The following is a 20,533-nucleotide window of genomic DNA, read 5'->3' as shown; positions in this document are numbered from 1 at the left end:
CCCCCTCCTCCTCCTAATAACTATTTGGATAATTCAGTTATGAGGTAAGGAGGTGGCAGCGACATACTACCTGCTATGGTGAAACCAACTTCAAGCCACAACTATTTGTGCTACAAATTCACCACAGGACATGAAAACCAGCTTCAAATTTAATTAGTTTCTCACTCCAGATGTAATATCCAACATCTAGTGCTCTATTTAAACAAACTCTAGTATTTGCTGCACTTACACTGAATACCTATTACTGGGAGCTTCAGTCTTTTTAGTCATTACAGTTTGTTAAGGAACCCATATACACAAACAAAATTCAAGGATCAATGATACACAAGTTGTGTGAGCAACTTCTCTGCACTACCTCATAATCACTTAATAAACTGTCACCTATGATTTGCCTTCCATAATAATTTCTCTGTATGTTAATTCCATGTCACATTGCTTCATATAGTTATATTAACATCTCTGATGTACGCAATAACAACTTGCATGTCTACCGTCGCAAATTATTAATCTCTCACTGGTTGTATCCTCTTCATAGGAAACATTCACTTCAATCAGTTTACGGAAATCGCAGAAAATCTGAACCTCTATAGGTTTAAGGTTATTTGGTCCCATATCCTCTCAAATCAGACTCCAGGCCTTAACCACTGCCAACCCTTGCCCAGTAATAACACACAGACATGCAAGAAAGTTACCCATGCGCATCATCATGACTATTCTCTATGGAGCCAAGGGCTCCTCAGTTCACTAAATCTGACAACGCCATTATTACACCACCATCTTACTATGGAACTTGTTTAAAAGTAAATGGAGGTGTGTGTGTGTGTGTGTGTGTGTGTGTGTGTGTAGAGAGAGAGAGAGAGAGAGAGAGAGAGAGAGAGAGAGAGAGAGAGCCATCTCCACCATTTCCTCGAGCTACACTGACAAGCCAGAACATTATGACTACCTGCTTAAAAACCTTTTGGTCCACCTTTGGAACACAATACAGTAGCAGGCTTATGTGAACTCATGTTTAATTTCCTGTTACGACATTTTTCAGTGGATCTGCATAGTTGCAGACTTTCTCTAGCAACTCGTAAGCATCTTCCAATTACCACTGTCACACATTTCATACCAAAAGCATCAGAAAACATTTGATGGCACAAGCCAGTTGATATGCCAACATCAGTGACTTCTTTGACTGTGATTCAATGATCAGTTGTTTTTCCCAAAATTTCATTAGTTGTTATCTGCAATGATATCCAGGACCCTCATCAGCTTCAACACCTTCATGGTCTCCTCCTTCAAACTGCTTACACCACTCACATTCTCATTTTGCTCACAGCAGACTCACCAATGCAATATTTAGTATTTCCAAAATTCTGTAGGACTTTATTCCAGTCTCTCAGCAAAATATAATACAAATTATCTTGATCAAACAGTCCATGGGTGTACCGTCAGTCCATAGTGTCCAACAGGGACAATGTTTCAGTGATCAGACACCTCACCATCGTCAGGTGCACTGACAAGTTGAGCTTCGAGGACACACAGCTGACTTCTATCTCCTCACCACCAACCATTACCTCTGTGGACATAGAGGGAATAGCTTGTGATGGGAGTTTATAGAAGTTGGCCACCTGCCCTCAGTAACTCAGTTCAACACACCTGATGATGCCAACATGTCTTATCACCGAAATAGTGTGCCCATTGAACACTATTGACAGGCAGCACACCAGTGGACTGTGTGATCAACAAATATGTCAGGAGAACCTAAAGACTTACACAAATTATCTTATCCACTTTTACAGTAAATAAATGTCAATACTACCAAAACACATTTAATCTTTTCGACAGATGACAGACTAAATGTTCCATATCGCTAACACTGTAGAAATATTTTTACAATTTGTTTACCAACACTTCAGAATAATGCAAATCTGACAACATAGGAAATAAGAGAATTCCCATTACTTATTCAGGGTGTATACGCAGACAAGGAAAATCCCGGATTTCCCGGTTAAAATTACACTTTTTCCCTGTTAAGTGACACTATACTTTTCCTCAGAACTTGTCAATCCCTTGAATGGTTATGGTTCCATACACCGGCGTATAACTTGAGGACCTTTAGGAAACCAAATGTAGTAAAAAACACGTTTTGGAAAGATCTTTGATGTGCAGCAACATGTACGCTGCATATTTTCGTATTACGAAAGTGTAAATTTAAATTCCACCAAACGCCACATGTTACTTTCCGAAACATTGAAATCAAGATTGCAATGCGTTTTTGTAGCCAGTGAAAGCTCGTCCCGTGATATGGCCAGCCGATGACAGCGGATCTTCTAGAATTGGATATGTAATGTAGTCAGCCAATAGCAATATTACTGCCAAGTAGAGCATACACACAAATAGGAAAAGTTAATGGTTTGAATTAATACACACAGCGTAATTTGGCTTAAAGTGCACATTCATATGTCCAGATTCGGATGTAAATTTTCTTGAGTACCGGTACTGTATTATTTCATGTTTGGTTCTATATTATGGCATAATGTCATACGTGCTAGAAGATGAAAACATGCACTTTTGAAATGCAGCGAACAGTTGAAACTAGCCCATAGTATGGAATCAAACAGCTCGTTTCAAATAAATTGACTGCCCCAGCGGAAAAGATTAATAAAAAGCCAAATTTCTTTAGCAAACCGACAAAAATAACTTCATTGTTCTGCAAGGCGATTAATGATTAACTGTCAGAAAGGTGGAGATAAAACCTGAAACTAATAACATATTTTAGCCTTCCGTAATTATGCGAACGTATTTTAATTCATTTGATAGCTCACGGCCATAGATATCCGTTTTCTTTTCATTTAATGTGAGATCAATAAATGAATAGGAAACAGCAAAATCACTAAACGTAAACACGAGTCACACGGATTCACCCCTCTACAACTCAGAGTGCTCTGTGGATCAGCCTCGGATCTCCGATATTTCCAAACCGGGGCGATACTAGATAGCGGCCCTCAACCACACGTCTGTAGCCAGAAGCGCAAGAAGGTACTTCTCATACGCAAATAAACTGCACATGCACAAGAGCCCGCCCACAACTGCTCAAACGAATCTAAAGTAAACAGTTGTGATATCACACTCATTGGAGGCAATTTGTTGTTAGAAAGTATTGCATAGTCTTCCCAAAGATTTTGACACACTTTGCAGTTGGCAAACTGCTTGTATGGGCACTTTGTTTTATTGTTGTATATGGCGTATTTCCTTTGCGGCTTAACGTTTTACTGTCATCTTTTTTTCTCTCATTCATGTTTTGTTGCTGCAGTATTATTCTGCAGAAGCGGAACACAGTAATATCCTTTGTTAGAGTATTTGTTCTTACCTGTCAAAATCACAAAAATTTAACTGAAAACTAAAACAATGAACAATTCCTGGAATTCCGAACAATTCGCGGGTTTATCCAGCTTTCCTCTCGGACGAAAATATTCCCCGGTTTTTCCTGGATCTCCCGGGTCGTATACACCCTGTTATTGAAAACATGTTGTCTATGAAAAGTGAATTCATAAATTATACACCACAAAGTTCTTGAATCTGTAAATTAGGTGAAGCACTTCACAAACTAATTCTTAACAGAATGTTTGTCATCTGGTTTTTATCAAAATCTTAATTTTCGTGTGGAGGCAACTGATTTTTAAAATAGTTTACGTATGCCATATATGTTGTCTGATGATTCTGGAAAGTGCAGCAAATGCAATTAGGATGACTTCTTAACAGACAGACTAACTGCTGCTTAGCATATTTATGGTCACCACTAAATCTTTCCAGGTCATTGCCAATGTGCTTAAACCTATCTGTGCATTTTTCCCCACCCTCATCCTCTTTGCATCACAAATTGTTATAGGAGACACATCAATATTCTCTTTCCATCAACATACACATATACATATCCAGCAGTCATGGCCCCTGCAGACCACATGCTGCTTCCACGAACCATCTTCCCACCTTTCTGTTTTGTACTCCGTTCCTTAACATCTGTTCAGTCCCATGTTCTTACCCAGGTCGTCTACTCAGTGCTGCCTTTGTCTTCATATGGGGCATCTGGCATTTGGTTTTCCCGTAAGTGCTATCTTCACTTGTCTTCCTTCTGTCATACAGGTTATATGGGCTGTCCCCACGATTCTTTTGCTCTTCAGCTTCTGTAGGACTAGTGGTTGTTGCATCAAGAGGTAGATTCCCTCATTCCCCATTCTCCGTTATCTAAAATCGGTCCCCATATTTTAATTATTAATTTTCTTGCAAATATTGATAGTTTTTCCTTTTCTCCTGTAGTCATGCTCCAGGTTTCTGAATCATGCTGTGCATATCAATGTGTGATATATCCTCATTTCTGTATCCATTGATATTGGCCTTGAGCTGTGTGTGTGAACAAGGGAGTACATGCCTTTCATTGCCACTGCTGGTCTTTCCTTTAAGTCCATTTTCATGCTACTGTTGGGAAATCAATTCTTTCCTTGATGTTGATTTCCATGCTGCTCCTGCTGGTAAACTAAGATCTGAAATATTTGACGTGGTGTACTTTGTTGAACATTGTACCATCTGTCTCCAGGAATTCTTGCTGCTCTGGAGTTCTTTCTAATTGCACAAACTGCATTTTGTCTTGATTCACCTTTAGCCCAACCTTCTGTGCCAAGTTGTCAATTTTTTTTATCCCCCAACCCCCTCCCCCAACCCCCTCGTGGTGTGATACACTAGTAGTACTATATTGTGTGCATATGGGACAATTATATTACCATCCATGTGCACTTGCCACCAACACAACCCAAAGTATGGAAACCACAGAATTAGCTCTGCTCTTAGGCTTCCATCTGCATAAACGTGCAACAAATTGCCTGTTGAGAAGAAGAGGAAACTGGAAAAAGTTAGTGGAAATTTTAACAGCAGCCCATTATTGATGAAAAAGATTTTGTTTTTATCAAAGACTAATTTTTACAGAGTGACAAAAAATTCTCTCCTTCATAACTGCAACTCAGCAAGTACTCTGAAAAAAAGGGTTAATGATCATCCATAAGCTGCCTCAGGTCTCATACAACTTAAAACTAATTTTACATTAACTGAAACCCCATAACTGCAATCTGAAACAGAAATGGTCTAAGCCAACCACTCACCTGTAGTTGAGTGATAGTGTGGTCACAAGACGACGACACCACCACCACCACCACCACCACCACCACCACCACCACCACCACCACCACTCTCCCCCCCCCCCCCCCCCCTCTAAAAAAATAAAATAAAAAATCAGAGGAAGGGTAAGGAATTGAAAAACAGAGTTACAAATATCTGGACTAGTGCATCTACAAAAATGGAAGATACAAAGGATGGACAGTTCCCACCTGCTTAGTTTACAACAGCTGGTATAGGTAGGGAGGGCACTAAACTAGCTGTTACAATAATTGATATTGTTTCATGTTCATTCAGCAAATGGCTGGTGGAGTTTACAGTTAGACAGAGTTTGGCAATGGCTTTTCATGTTAAACACATGCATATTTCATATAGAACACTGCACAGTAACAGAAATACAGCTCTTACATAACCGTGACTGACCTTACGTGTATTAACATATTTTACAAGATGGGAAACATCTGTTCCGGCAAGTGGCAGGGAGATGTACAGATACCTAGTTTGTCCACAGGGAGAATGAAAATGTTGAGGTGCTTGGCTTGGTAGCAAGAGTGGCACAACGATAAATTAGGTTGCTGTGTAGGTGAGGCACACAACAGAATACTACTATGGTGCTGAGAGTAGGCTTTATGTACGACATCCCTTACCTTCAGGGCATGGCAAGAGGTGGTTTAAGACCTAGAAGAGGATGTGGTCGAGTTTTCAGGATGTGGTTGATAAGATAAATACTGAATAGTGATATAATTGCAGTGGTGACATGGGTTTTATGAGAAGAAATCACATGGAAAATCTGTGAATTGAGAATATATTGTGTGTTTGCAAATGCTTTGGCAAGGTTATCAGCATATTTTGTTAACTCCAATTTTCTATTTCGGGTGTAGGTGCTAACTTTTTAAGGGAAAGGACTTCTTATATGGAATGAATGACAGCTGTCAAAATGGAGGTACTGTTGGTAGATTTGTTATGGACAGATATTTTTATGCAGTCTTCTGCGAGGTGGAGACCAACACCTAAGAAGATGGGTCATGTGTCAGAAGAATAAAGTACAGTGAATTTAAGAAATTTTTAGGTTTGGGGAAAGGGTGGGGGTTTGCTCTTCTCATGAATCCAGGTAACAAAAACAGGGTCATTGGGTCTGAAGCAGGTTTTCTAGGTGTTGTATATACAGAAAGGATTCCTTTACGTGCCCTATGGCTATGGGTATCCATGGCACATTCAATGATCTGTTTGTGCAGTTGGGACTTCCATGGAGAGAGAATTATTGCCAGAATTTGGTTGCCAAAAGGATTATGAAGGAGGTAGTGGATTTGGTATTGGGGAGCTGACAGAGGTAGTGTTCCATGGCAGCAATACTATTTACACAACAATGTTGGTGTATAGGGAAGCAGGGAACATGGTGAACAATAAGGAGGCTGGTGATAATAGAATAGGAACTGTGGATAGACAAGTGAATTAAGTTATAGTATCTACGATGTAGGAAGGAAGAATGTGGGCAATATGTAGGTTATGCTGACCACAGACAGCAGTGGACCTTTCTGTGGCAACATTTCTAGCCTTCCGCACAGTGGCAACCAGAGGAGTCATGTTTGTGAAGCTTTGGGCACAGGCCAAAGGTGGGTCTACGAGAGATTGCTGGAATAAGGAGGGTGGTGGGTTCAGATGACAGGTTTTAGTGTGGTTCTAATATTTGAGGACCTGTTGGAGGTCATGCTAGAGTTCTGGGATTGGAATGTACAAGGCTTTGAAGTAATGGTATCAGAATATTGGCCATAGCAATTAATGAGCATGGGTGTGCAGTTCTTATCTCTGAGAAAGGTCAGGATTGTCTCTAAGGTCATATCTCCTGTATCTCAGGTCCATAGCCATGATGATGTACTCACTAGGAAAAGATTTGGGAAAGGAAGGTGAGCCAGATGAGGCCTGCAAAATTATTAAAAGCTTTTAAATGATAATGGCTTCATTCTGTTACAATGCCTCGGAGATAAAATAGTCCCATTTAGATCTCTGGGCAGGGATTACTCAGGATGATGAGATTACTAAAGGTCAGGGCATGAAATATTACAATATTATCCATAATCATATAGGTACCGTAGAAAATTTAAAAAGGGAAATTGATAGTTTGAAGTTGGATGTAGTGGGAATTAGGACTTCTGGTCAGGTGAGCACATGGTTATAAATACAAAGTCAAATACGGGTAAGACAAGAATACGTCCAATAATAAATAAGAAAATACGAATGTGAATGCAAGTAAGGTACTACAAACAGCATAGTGAACACATTATCATAGGCAAGATGACAAAGCCAACACCTACCACATTAGTAGAAGTTAATATGCCAACTAAAAATGGAGATGATGGTGGTGGTGGTGGTGGTGGTGGTGGTGGTGGTGGTGATGATGATGATGATGATGATGAAAGAATATATGGTGAGACGAAAAAATTATATAACTGAGGGACAGGAAAATTAAATATTGATGGGGGACTGGAATTCAATAAAAGGGAGGGGAAGGGATGGAAAAAAATAGTAGGGTAATATGGACTAGAGGAGAGGAATTAAAGAGGAACATGTCTGGCAGAGTTTTGCACAGAGCATAATTTAATAATCACTAATATTTGGTCTATGAATCATGACAAAGTTGTACAGATGGAAGAGACCTGGACACACTGGAAGGTTAAAGACAGATTATACGATAAGACACAGATTTCAAAATCAGATTTTAAACCTTAAAACATTTCCAGGGCAGATGTGGACTCTGACCTTAGTTTATTGGATATGATCTGTAGATTAAAACTGAAGAAATTTCAAAAAGGTAAGAAATTGAGGAAACAAGACCTGGTCAAGTTGGAAGAAGCAGAGGTTATTGAGAGTCTCATAAGGAGCATTATGCAACGATTGACTACAACAGAGGAAAGGAATACAACAGAAGATGATTGGGTAGCTTTGAGAGTTGAAATACTGAAGGCAGCAGAGGATAAATTGGTAAAAAGACAAGGCCTTATAGAAATACTTGGGTTATCACACGAGACATAGTATTTAACTGATAAAAAGACAAAATATAAAAATGCAGCAAATGAAGTAGGAACAACAGACGCCTGAAAAATGGGACTGTCAGAAAGTGCAAAACAACTAACCAGGAATGGCTAGAGTACAAATGCAAGGCTATACAAACATAAAACTGAGGAAAGATATAGGAAAATTAGTGAACTCAGGAGAACACACAGGCAGGAGTATGAATTGAAAGAGCTCAGACAGAAAACCAGCACTAAGCAAAGAAAGTAATGGTGGAAGGAGTATATAGAGGGAATACAAACATGAAGGTAATACTGTAGAAATGGAAGAGGATGTAGAAGATGAGATGGGACATACAATACTGCAAGAATAATCTGACAAAAACCCAAACTGAAACAAGGCCCTTAGACATGCTGACATTCCTTCTGAACTATTGATATGCCACCTGGGATAAAACTACTTGACCTGATGTGCAGGAATTATGAGAAAGGCAAAATACTCCCAGACTTCGAGAACAATGTAATGATTCCAATTCGAAAGAAATCAGGTGCTGACAGGTGTGAATGCTACGAAACTTTCAGTTTAATAAGTCATGGTTGTGAAATAATGACACAGACTATTTACAGAAGACTGAAAAATGTGGTAAAAGGCGATTTCAAGGACAATAAGGTTGGGTTCCAGAGAAATGTAGGAACACATGAGGCAACACTGAACCTACAACTTCAAACCTTTATTTTTTAGCACTTGTACATTTACAAAAAGCTTTTGGCATTGTTTACGAATACATCCTTTGAAATACTGAAGGCAGCAGGGATAAAAAATATATGGAGCACACAGTTATTTTCAAATTGTATAGAATGATGACAGAAGAGGCAAAGGTGAGAAACGAGCGAGACAGAGTTGTAGCCTATCTCCTGAAGTTATTCAGATTTGTACACTGAGCATGCAGTAAAGTAAACCACGAAGAAATTTGGAAAGGTAATTACCATTCAGGGAGTTGAAATAGGGTTTGCTGATGATACTGCAATTCTATCAGACATCAAAGAACTTGGAAAAGCAGCTGAACAGAATGAAGTATCATGGGAGGAGGTGGGGTGGGGGTGTTTATAAGATGAACATTGAACAAAAGCAAAACACAGGTAATGGAAAATAGTCAAATTGTCTCATGCAATGTTGAGAGATATTAGCAGCAGCCTTCAGTTTAACATGGAAACCAGACAACATGTCATTCTTGGTGACTCCCCACATCATTCAGAAGTGAAGGCTTAATATGCAGGTTGATAATTTCCGTGGTCCAAATAGAATTCAATCCTATGAACTTTGTTTCCAGGCACACACTTTACCACTATTGTTGGTATCATGTAAGGCAGTGGCCCAATTTTCAGCCATTCTGTTCATTTCCCTCCACTACCCACTGGTGGCCAATAATATGCATTCACTTTCTGAGTGGCTGACATAGAATTACAGCTAGAAAGTGAGAATCTCACTCCAACATGCTGCACTTCACTACAACGGAATTATGCTTTTAACTATGAATTTTTTGGTTTCCTTTCTTTGCAGCAGTATAGCTGTGAATGTGTATCTTGTAAATTTTAAGTATGATTAAAAAAAGTGTCAGGCGATAGAAAGAAATGTAAGTGCTTCACACACAGACTAGACGGATTATTTACTGCATTTATAACTTTTTCAAAAGTGAATCTGACATTGAAAACACAAGAATGGAGTCCAGAATCATGTGGTGTCAGCAAGACAACTATAAAGAGAATTGTAATGGAAAGTGTCAGAGCAGTAGGATACATAAAAAGTTGGTTTCGTGTCACCTGGAAACCATTGAACCTGTAAAACTAATGGATGGTTTTAACAACGATATTTTAAAGTGCTCCATGTTAATGATGACTGCCCGACATAACAAAAACGTGTTACACTTATGCAGACTTCAATGGTAAGCTCTTCGTCAAGGCAAAGAATTTTTAAAATCGTTGGTTCCAGATATGTTAAGAAGAGAGTTTTTGGTTGAAAGAAGTGACCTAGGTGCCGCATGAACTATACCCCATATAAAGATTCACAATACAAGAGAAGGAAGTAGTTCAACAGTGTATTACCTTGGTGAAACATGGATCAATTAGACTGTGTGGCATGTTGAAAAGCTTCAGAAAGAAGAATTTGACAGGGAAGTGATGATAGATATAGGCCTTGAACCCGTTCTCATGAATTTAAAATCAGATTGTTCAGAAACAGACTCAGGTAGAAGTGACGATGGTATTATGATGTAGATTTTGGAACAAAGTAATAATATTTTTTTTAGTTTTAAAGACTCGTGGTTTAAAAAATGTGTCAACGTATCAGTTGCGTACATAGCGATGACAACTTCCTTGCCTTTTTGATTAGGACTTTGTATCTTTTTAATTATGCAGGCTGTAATGATCAACATATTGCCCAAGGAGAAGTTAAGCTTCTCCCACTATGTTGTAAGCCTCTATCATTTTCAAGGCACTAACTGGATAAGACCCTATAATGACAGTAACTGTTACTTGTCGAGATATTGGTGGTTTACGATGTTATCGGTCAGATTCCCTGCAGTTATTCACAGATGACAATTAATTCTTTGCTTATTCAATGAATTATAAATGCAATCTCTCACTGCAATATCAAACATGTTAGTTTATACTCCTAATGCCTGTTAATAATGAAAAATATGACAACTTGCTGACCATTTTTACAGTAGTCATGTCTACCACCAATTCATTTTTAGATGCAGGGATTACATGTAACTATCGTCTATCGCGCGGAAGCGCATAAAAATTAGAGAGAGGCCAAGAGATGAATGCAGTAAGAAGGTCCACAAGGGTTTCTAGGTTGCAGTAGTTACGAGGAGAAGATGAGGCTTGCTCAGGATACGCATGTGGAGAGCTGCATCAAACCAGTCTTCAGACTGAAGACAAGAACAACAACATTATTTAAGTTTGAAAAAATTAACTTTTATTTGTACAGCACACAAACAACTGTTATTACATTATAGTTATGAAATTTATAATGTCAATTGTGGGATGCAGATTGCTGGTAATTGGTAACAATAGCAGTAACATAGGCAGTACACATCTGCAGACTGTTTATGAATGAAGATGGGTAAATTTAACATTTGTTTCAGCTCTAGAATTTTCAAAAGATGCAAAGTGACATTGTGTATTTGTGTACCTTAATTCTATGTAAATAATTATTCTAGATGTATCCAAATACAGACAAATTAAGTTACAATAAACCTGATACATGACAGGACTTTTTTCATTTTAAATGGAAAGTATCTCATTTTTGGCATTCTCCACCTTTTAAACTAATTCATAAGAACACTGAGCATAGATATACTACACAGAGCAGGATTAAATAATTTTACTAATATGTCTAAATGGCTGGAACTACATGGCACACAAGAAACGTTTTTGAGACTTATGGTTAAAATGTGAAATCATCATAAAATTTCAGTCAACAGTAAATCTGTATCATAAAAATCCAAAAACCCTGCCACGTCTCACAAGGACCACCCAAAAAGAAAAATCTTAATCTAACAAACTGATAACTACAACGTCTACAATAACTGTAATTCATATTAAGTACACAAGAATTTTAACCGATTCTACAGCTCATAAGCAGTATGGTGAAGACATCTTATGAAGACAAACATTATCATCATTGCAATAGCTGTTAGAAACTTTGGCTATCACAAGTCATTCAATGCCTGGCTACAAAACATGTTCATCGCAACTGCAATTATCAGTCTCACTTTTACAACATAAACATTGGATTGTAAGCACAGCATTAAATGGCAAAAATGCTGTAACTGATTAAATCTTTCACAAAATCACTTCAGGAATCTAACAGATTTATCACAAATGGCAGGTACTCCAATTTCCATTCACTTCTTGTGCTACTACACCCTTTTAATTAAAAATTCCAACAAATATATAAACAATAACATAAAATAACAGATTTTGCAGCCTTGACTAATTCAATTTTTAATTTGAACTGCTAAACACTATCATCATCGTAACAGCTGTTTCAGAAACTTTAACTACTACAAATCATTCAGTGTCAAACAGCTCAAATTTTCTCTCTCAGGCTACATATCAGATTACATATCTTAACATAATAAAGTCCATTAAATGCATTTTGCCCCCTAAAATGTTTGCTTAGAAATATGGACCACAACAATGGGACAACAAAAAGCAGGTCTGTCCAGCTGTGTCACATTAAGTATTTGTACAACAAGAGTTATTTTCTTCCTCCAATAAGTAATCAGGGATAAATCAAACATAATCACTTAAATTTATAGTGTAAATGGAAATCAACTAAATATCCAACAGATACTGATTATTTAGGCCAAAAGATACCTTCATAAAGCATGAATGAAATGTACTGCAATATTTTATGCAATTTCAAGTATTGTGGCATCTGATTTTATTTGTGCTGTTCTCTGACCCTGACAAACAGTACCAATAATCCATGGTTCATATCCTTCCTTTGCAGAAAATTCTCTGATGAACTCATGAGCTCTAGTTTCGTCCAAACAGATCAAGAGCCCTCCTGCAAGCAAATAACCAAAGTATCAAAAACACAAACCAACATGAGCGGGGGTGAATGCACACACACACACACACACACACACACACACACACACACACACACACACACACACACACACACACACACACACACGTAGACCAAAGCAAAAACTTGGGAACTTTTCACTGATCAGGTCCTTTGACAAGTCACCTCCAGATTAACCACCACTATGTCTCAACCTTAATACTGACACAGTAACTAATGTCGCTTCTTTCACTGCTTCAAATAATGTCAGGGGGTTGGTTGGTTTAAAGGAGTGGGGGAAGGGACCAAACTGCGAGGTCATCAGTCCCTTGTTCCTGGTAAAATAACTACACACGGGAAAGAAGAAAAGAATGAAGATGTACGGCAGACGTAGAGACGATATAGAACGTTACTGGCAATGGAAAGGAAAGCGTTTCTGAGGAAGAGAAATTTTTTAACATCGAGTATAGATCTCAGTTTCAGGAAGTTGTTTCTGAAAGTATTTGTATGGAGTGTAGCCATGCATGGAAATGAAACATAGACGATAAATAGTTTGGACAAGAAGAGAATAGAAGCTTTCGAAATGTGGTGCTACAGAAGAATGCTGAAGATTAGATGGGTAGATCACATAACTAATGAGGTGGTACTGCATAGTATTGGGGAGGAGGAGGAGTTTGTGGCAGAACTTGACTAGGAGAAGGGATCGGTTGGTAGGACATTTTCTGAGGCATCAAGGGATCACTAATTTAGTACTGGAGGGCAGTGTTGAGGGTAAAAACTGTATTTTTATTTATACAGATAACAACTTAAAAAATTAAAATGTTAACTAACTTCCTGCATTTGGAAAACATTTTAATTTTTTGAAGAACCAACGTTTTCGGTTTAAAAATTTTCAGTAAGCACTCTGTGTTGCAAATCATAAGTTAAATTCTTTTTCCCATATATAATAATAATATATGTAATTGTATCATCTGGAATATTATCATTAAAGAATGCACATAATTTCATTTTTGTCTTTTAAGTAGTTACAACATTCATTCCTGTACACATTAATTACAAAAACTGAAAAATTGTGAACAAAATTTAAAGTACTTACATTTACATCATCATTTAAGTGAGTTATTCTTTTAAAATCACAGAAAGCATCATAAGCTGTCAAAGTTATTTGGTGGATCAAGATTCCACAATTCTTGTGGAAAAACATTTCTTCCATTTTTTAACAGAGAAATTTGTAATTTTACATGATCAAATGAAGAAGAATCAAGGATTTGATTATTTTTTCAATTCAACAAGCAAAATAAATTAAGGCATATCAAATTCTATTGAATTATAGTAAATATTAACATATAGTTCAAAATTTATTTTTCCTTGTAATGCAGCAAATTCAACTGTTTGAAGTTCAAAGAAAGAAAGTGGAATTTTTGGATTTTTCAGTCTTTCTTGTTCTAGTTCAAGTGAAAATTCTAGTTCATATTTAACAACAGGAACACAAATGCCCATACTTCTTACAACAATTTTACCTTCTTTTGGAAGAATAGAATTATTACCAGTACTCCAACAAAGAACAGAATCTTCTTGATCCTTTCTCAGACTCCAAGTAAAATTACAGCTAAATCACGTCCAAATATAATTTCCTTATAATTTTTAAAAATCCACCAAATAATTCTAGTGGATTAAGATACTCACTCAAAGGAGAAGAAGTTAAGCAAATAAGAGCTGAAGAAGAAACAGAAGGATGTTCAACTCTAGACAACTTTAAGACATAATTATCAATCAGTTTAATATTTGATTTTCCATCATATGCAGAAAAATCAGTTCCATATGTATAAACATCAAAACTCATATAAAGTTGCGAGCAATTAGAATGAACCCAACCAGCACCAATAGTAACATTAATTTATGTCTTATTGTTGAGAAAATTTAGATTATTTTTAGTCTTCTCATTCACAGGAAATGAGTAAAACTGGTTATTCTCAATTTGTTTCATGATTTATAAAGGAAAATAATAATTATCAGTTCATTTTTAAAACAACAGTTACACAAGCACCATTGAAGTCAATCAGATCATCATTTTCATCAATTACAGTTATATCTAAATTTTCAATAGTATCGAATATTGAAATCTTTATAGGATGATTTGGCTGATGAATTATTGGACCTCCAAATTCAGAATTCGACTTAAATGAAGCAATAATATTAGTTTTTCAATAAAAATGATTATCTTTAACAAACATTCCGTCAGCCAAATTAAAATTCACATTTATTAACTCAAATGAAATAATTTTAGGAACATCAATAACAACAGCTATTTGATTACGCTCAATAACTTATTTAATAAATTCTAGCACACTTTCAATATTCTTTTCTTTTATATTCATGTATACTTTATCACTTTCAATAGAAATTCTATTTAAAACTATTTGCTTTCATATGAATATTTGGATTTTTTGAATGAACAATTTTTAAAAATTTTTCGAACTATATTGGCCAACAGGAATTTCTATTGTTTCTCCATCACAGTAAACTTTATTATTTTTCGATGTGATGTTTGGAGTTAACGTTGAGAAAAATCCAACATGTGAAACAGTTTTTAAATTTCTTATTGTAGCAGTTAATTGTATCTTCAGAACAGAAGGATTATGACAATTGAATTAATCAACTCACTTATATTAGTAAAAAAAATATGTAAATAAATGACACACTGGGAGCCAAAACTAATAATTCCAGAAAAAAAATAAAAAAACAAACATCATAAACTTTTACCAAATTCAATACGATGTGCAATAATTGGAGCGAGCGGTTGTGGAAAAACAACATTAATGACTGATAATTGTATTTCAGCAACAGGATAGCTAAATTGGAAAAAAATAATCATTTGGACATTTATTCAAAAAGTTTAGATCAACCAAAATATCAACAATTTATAAAAAGACGTGAAAAAATTAAGGATAAAATTAATGAACAAACTGTTGGTGTAACTGAAAATAATGATGAAATTATTCCATTAGATGTATGTGAAGAAAATTCAGTGGTTTTTGATGACTTCATTCTTGAAAATCAAGATATAGTTAGAGGATAATCTGAATTTTTAACATCTTTTTAGAGAAGATGACAAATTTAAATCATATTTATCATGAATTTTTTGGAGGAGATTTAAAGTTTGATCAATTTAAAGAATTATGTAGTAAATGTTGGACTAAAGATAAATTCGGTTTTGTCAGGATTGATATGACAAGAAAAATTAATGGAAGGTAAATATAGTGAAAAGATTAAGGATTTTATTTAACATTGAACATTAACATTAACATTAAACATAAAGTGAACAGAACTGATGAACACAATACAGAAACATAAGCACTGAACTATAAACAAACACTGAATGCAAGATAAAAACAATTATCACAATTTTATTCTTACTAAATGTTTGCAAAATACAATCCACAAGTTGTTAAAATAGTGAGACAAAATACAAAAACTAAAAGCACAATTAAAATAAGAGTTTAACTAATGGAAAAAACAACCGAAACAGAATATGAAAAATGTAAGAAAGAATATCAACCAGTTATCGATACAATATAAAAAGTTAAAGAAGGAATCAAAGGTTTAGCTGACAAAGTTTTAAAAGCAACCGAAGAATATAGAGAAGTTCTAAGGCAAATTGTTCCTTATAATAAACATTATTTTAAAGAATTTAATGATATTTCAACAATGGAACATTATGACAGCGATTTCACATTAAGTGATTCAGAAATACAACATTTATTGAATGAATATGGGGAAGAAATTAAAAACAGAAAACAGTTAAAAGGCAAACAACAAGCAGCCACATCAGAAATTGTGAAAAAATAAATAAGTGAAAGAATGTTGTAATATTTTAATCATAGTGAAGACAAAGTTTTTCGATTAAGGCCTATTGGTGCATTTAAGTTTGTTGGTAAATTCCCAGTAAAATTTGAAGCAGCTAAATTAACAATTGGTGATAGAACATATGAAGGAACTGCTGGATTAATGAATGTTAAAAAGTAACTATGGGTGATATGAATACACCATTTACAGGTTCTGATTTATCAAATTATGCAGATATACTGATTCAATCAGGAGCATTATATTCTGACAATAATCTAAATAAAAAAATCAAGTAAAGGTAATAAATATAAATATCTGATAAAACAAATTGTTGATCTTTATCTTTCTAAAAAATTATCTGATTCAGACAGATGAAAAAGTTGGTGAAGATTTAGTAAAAAATATTCAGAAAAATCAGGCGAATGTATTTGGATTAATGGTGTTTGACAATTAATTGACAGATTAGCTGTTATTCATGGTGAAGAATCGGCAGAAAATAAAAATTATAATGAAGAAGTTGGCATAACAAAAATGTTAGAAAAACAAATTTAGTGATTTCATTATCAACAATCCAAAACTTATTACGTACTTAATCAAATTTTTGAATAATTTCTCTCACGCATTTTGATAAAATGAAAAATACGGAAAAGGTTTAGTAAACACTTTAATTAAGAAATTACCATTCAAAATACATCTTCCCGGCTATAAATATTGTGGACCGGGGACAAAATTAGAAGAAAGATTAGCTAGAGGACATCAAGGAATTGATCGATTAGACGACAAATGTAAGGAACATGACATTGCTTATAGAGAATACAGAATTAGAAAGACGACATGAAGTAGATAAATAACTTCAATTATTTGCATAGGAAAGAATGCATGTTTCCGATGCTGCTTTAGGTGAAAAAATTGCTGCAACATCAGTTAAAGGAAATATGTATGGAAAACAGATTAGATTAGTACTTGTTCCATAGATCATGAATACGACACTTTGTAATGATGTAGAATGTGTAAGGTTAATAAAAGGTGTCTATACAAGATATTACATTTCACAAAATATTACATGACACTCAATATTTTTTATTTTTTTGTGAGGTTTGGGGGAATTACCCACTTATTATATCCAAAAATTCATCTAATGAGGAGGAGGAGTTGCCATTAAGAAATTCTTTAATTTCCTTTTAAACGCTATATTGCTATCTGTCAGACTTTTAACATTATTCGGTAAGCGACAAAAGACTCTTGTGGCAGTATAATTTACCCCCTTCTGAGCCGAAGTCAGATTTAACCTCGAGTAGTGAATATCATCCTTTCTCCTAGTGTTGTAGCCATGTAAATTGCTATTACTTTTGAATTCATTCTGATTGTTAATAACAAATTTCATAAGTGAAAAAAAAAATATATATATATATATATATATATATATATATATATATATATATATATATATAGTGAGGCTACAGTGAAGATCTCTAACTCTTTAAATAAGAGTCTGCAGGATGATCTTTGATGAGCTCCAGCAATTGTTCTGATTACACACTTTTGTGTAATGAATACTCCTTTACTCAATGATGAGTTACCCCATATGATGCCATACGAAAGCAGAGAATGAAAATAGGCATGGTAAGCTAATTTACTCAGATGTATATCTCCAAAATCTGCAATGACCGTAATAGCAAAAGTAGCTGAACTCAAACGTTTCAGCAGATCCTCAGAGTGTTTTTTCCAGTTCAACCCCTTATCAATCCATACACCTAGAAATTTTGAATATTCTGCCTTAGCTACAGAGTTCTGATCAAAGTCTGTATTTATTGATGGTGTCATTCCATTTACTGTGTGGAACTGTATATACTGTGTTTTGTCAAAGTTTAATGAGAGCCTATTTGCAGAGAACCACTTAATGACTTTCTGAAAAACATCATTTACAATTTAACCATTTAATTCTTGTCTGTTGGGTGTGGTAGCTATACTTTTATCATCGGCAAAAAGTACCAGCTTTGCATCTTCGTGAGTACAGAATGGCAAGTCATTAATATATATTAAGAACAGCAGAGGACCCAAGACTGAACCTTGCGGCACCCCATTCTTGACTGTTCCCCAGTTTCAGAAATCACCAGTTTTTTGCATATTATGTGAACTGCTTATTTCAACTTTCTGCACTCTTCCAGTTAGGTATGATTTGAACAATTTGAGTGCTGTCCCATTCAAACCACAGTACTTGAGCTTATCTAGAAGTATTGCATGATTTACACTATCAAAAGCCTTTAATAGATCACAAAAAAAAAACAGGCGAATTCCAGTTACTCAGAGCACTTAATATTCCATTAGTGACAGTATATATAGCATTTTCCATTGAAAAACCCTTCTGGAAACCAAGCTGACATTTTGTTAAAACTTTATTTTTACAAAGGTGTGAAGCTACTCTAGAATACATTACTTTTTCAAGAATTTTGGATAAGGCAGTCAGAAGAGAGACTGGGCAGTAGTTGTTGACATCAGACATATCACCTTTTTTATGTAAAGGTTTAACAATGGCACACTTCAGTCTATCTGGGAAAATACCCTGCTGCAGAGAGCTATTACATATTTGACTAAGAATCCCACTTATCTCTTGGGAACAAGCTTTTATTATCCTGCTGGAAATCCCATCAATTTCCTGTGAGCTTTTATTCTTGAGTGAGTTTATTGTCTTCCTAATTTCAGAAGGAGAGGTGAGTGGAATTTCAATTTTAACAAATTGTGTGGGTAAGGCCTCTTCCATTAACTGCCTTGCTTCTTCTAATGAACATTTATATCCTATCTTCTCTACAACATTTAAAAAATGATTATTCAAAATGTTTTCGACTTCCAGCTTGTTGTTTGTCTAGTTTCCATTTGCTTTGATGGTAATGCCGTCATCCTGTATTCTTGGTTGCCCTGTGTCCCTTGTAAAAATATTCCACATTGTTTTGATTTTGCTATCAGAGGTATTAATCTCAGACATGATGCACATGCTTCTGGACTTTTTAATAACCTTTCTTAATGTAGCACAGTGGTTTTTATAATATTTGGCTCTTTCTGGGTCATTACTCTTTCTTGTTGTTAGATACAGTTCCCTTTTGTGGTTACAAGATAGTTTTATTCCTTTAGTAAGCCAAGGTTTTTTGCATGGTTTCTTATAATTAGATTTAACTACTTTCCTGGGGAAACAGTTTTCAAATTTTCTTACAAGTGTATCATGAAATAAGTTATATTTTTAATTAGCATCGGGTTCCTTGTACACCCCATCCCAGTTTAACTGCTGAAGATTTTCTCTGAAATTTCTAATTGTTGAGTCATTAATAGAATGCACAACTTTGGAGGGTAGTTTTGAATTACTGAATGGAGCTATGTCATATACTGTAACTACTTTAGCATCATGATCAGAAAGCCCATTCTCAACAGGCAAGAATTTATGTTTTTGAACCTATCTTGGTCTATAAAAGTGTTATCTATAAATGTGCTGCTGTCCTTTACTACCCGAGTAGGAAAATTAATGATAGATGACAAATTGAAAGAACCGAGCAAGACTTCTATGTCATTCTTCCTTTTAGACTCTTTCAGTGAACCAACATTGAAGTCCCCACAAATAATAATTTGCTTTCCCATGTCTGACAGATAGCACAACAAGGCATCCAAGTAGGTCATGAATATATAAAAGTTTCCTAAAGGTGACCTATATACTCTTACAATTATAAAAGAGCCCTCCTTCAGTTTAAGTTCACAGGCATATGCTTCTATATGTTGCTCTAGACAAAACTTTTTTGTATTTAAGCTCTCTACACAGTAATAACTTTTGACATACATGGCAACTCCTCCTCCCACCTTATTCTCTCTACTCATATGTGCAGCTAGTTTATAACCACTGATATTAGATTAGTAGATTAGAAGATGACAAAATGGATGGGATTATAAAAACTTTTATTAT

At 35.4% G+C, this 20,533-nt stretch overlaps 1 protein-coding gene across 1 annotated transcript in view; it reads right to left on the bottom strand.

Annotated features, from left to right (window-relative positions):
• Positions 1-11,113: 11,113 nt before the first annotated feature.
• LOC126298365 (selenide, water dikinase 1-like) overlaps positions 11,114-20,533 on the bottom strand; it is a 164,209-nt gene continuing 154,789 nt past the window's right edge. The window contains exon 7 of the mRNA XM_049989665.1: positions 11,114-12,738. Coding sequence (XP_049845622.1) covers positions 12,581-12,738 — 158 coding nt within the window. The 3' untranslated portion in view covers positions 11,114-12,580. The remainder of the gene's footprint in view (positions 12,739-20,533) is intronic.

Source organism: Schistocerca gregaria, chromosome X (assembly GCF_023897955.1).
Source record: "Schistocerca gregaria isolate iqSchGreg1 chromosome X, iqSchGreg1.2, whole genome shotgun sequence".
Taxonomy (NCBI): domain Eukaryota; kingdom Metazoa; phylum Arthropoda; class Insecta; order Orthoptera; family Acrididae; genus Schistocerca; species Schistocerca gregaria.
The sequence above is the reverse complement of the archived record's forward strand: the minus strand, read 5'-3'. Positions and strand labels throughout refer to the sequence as shown.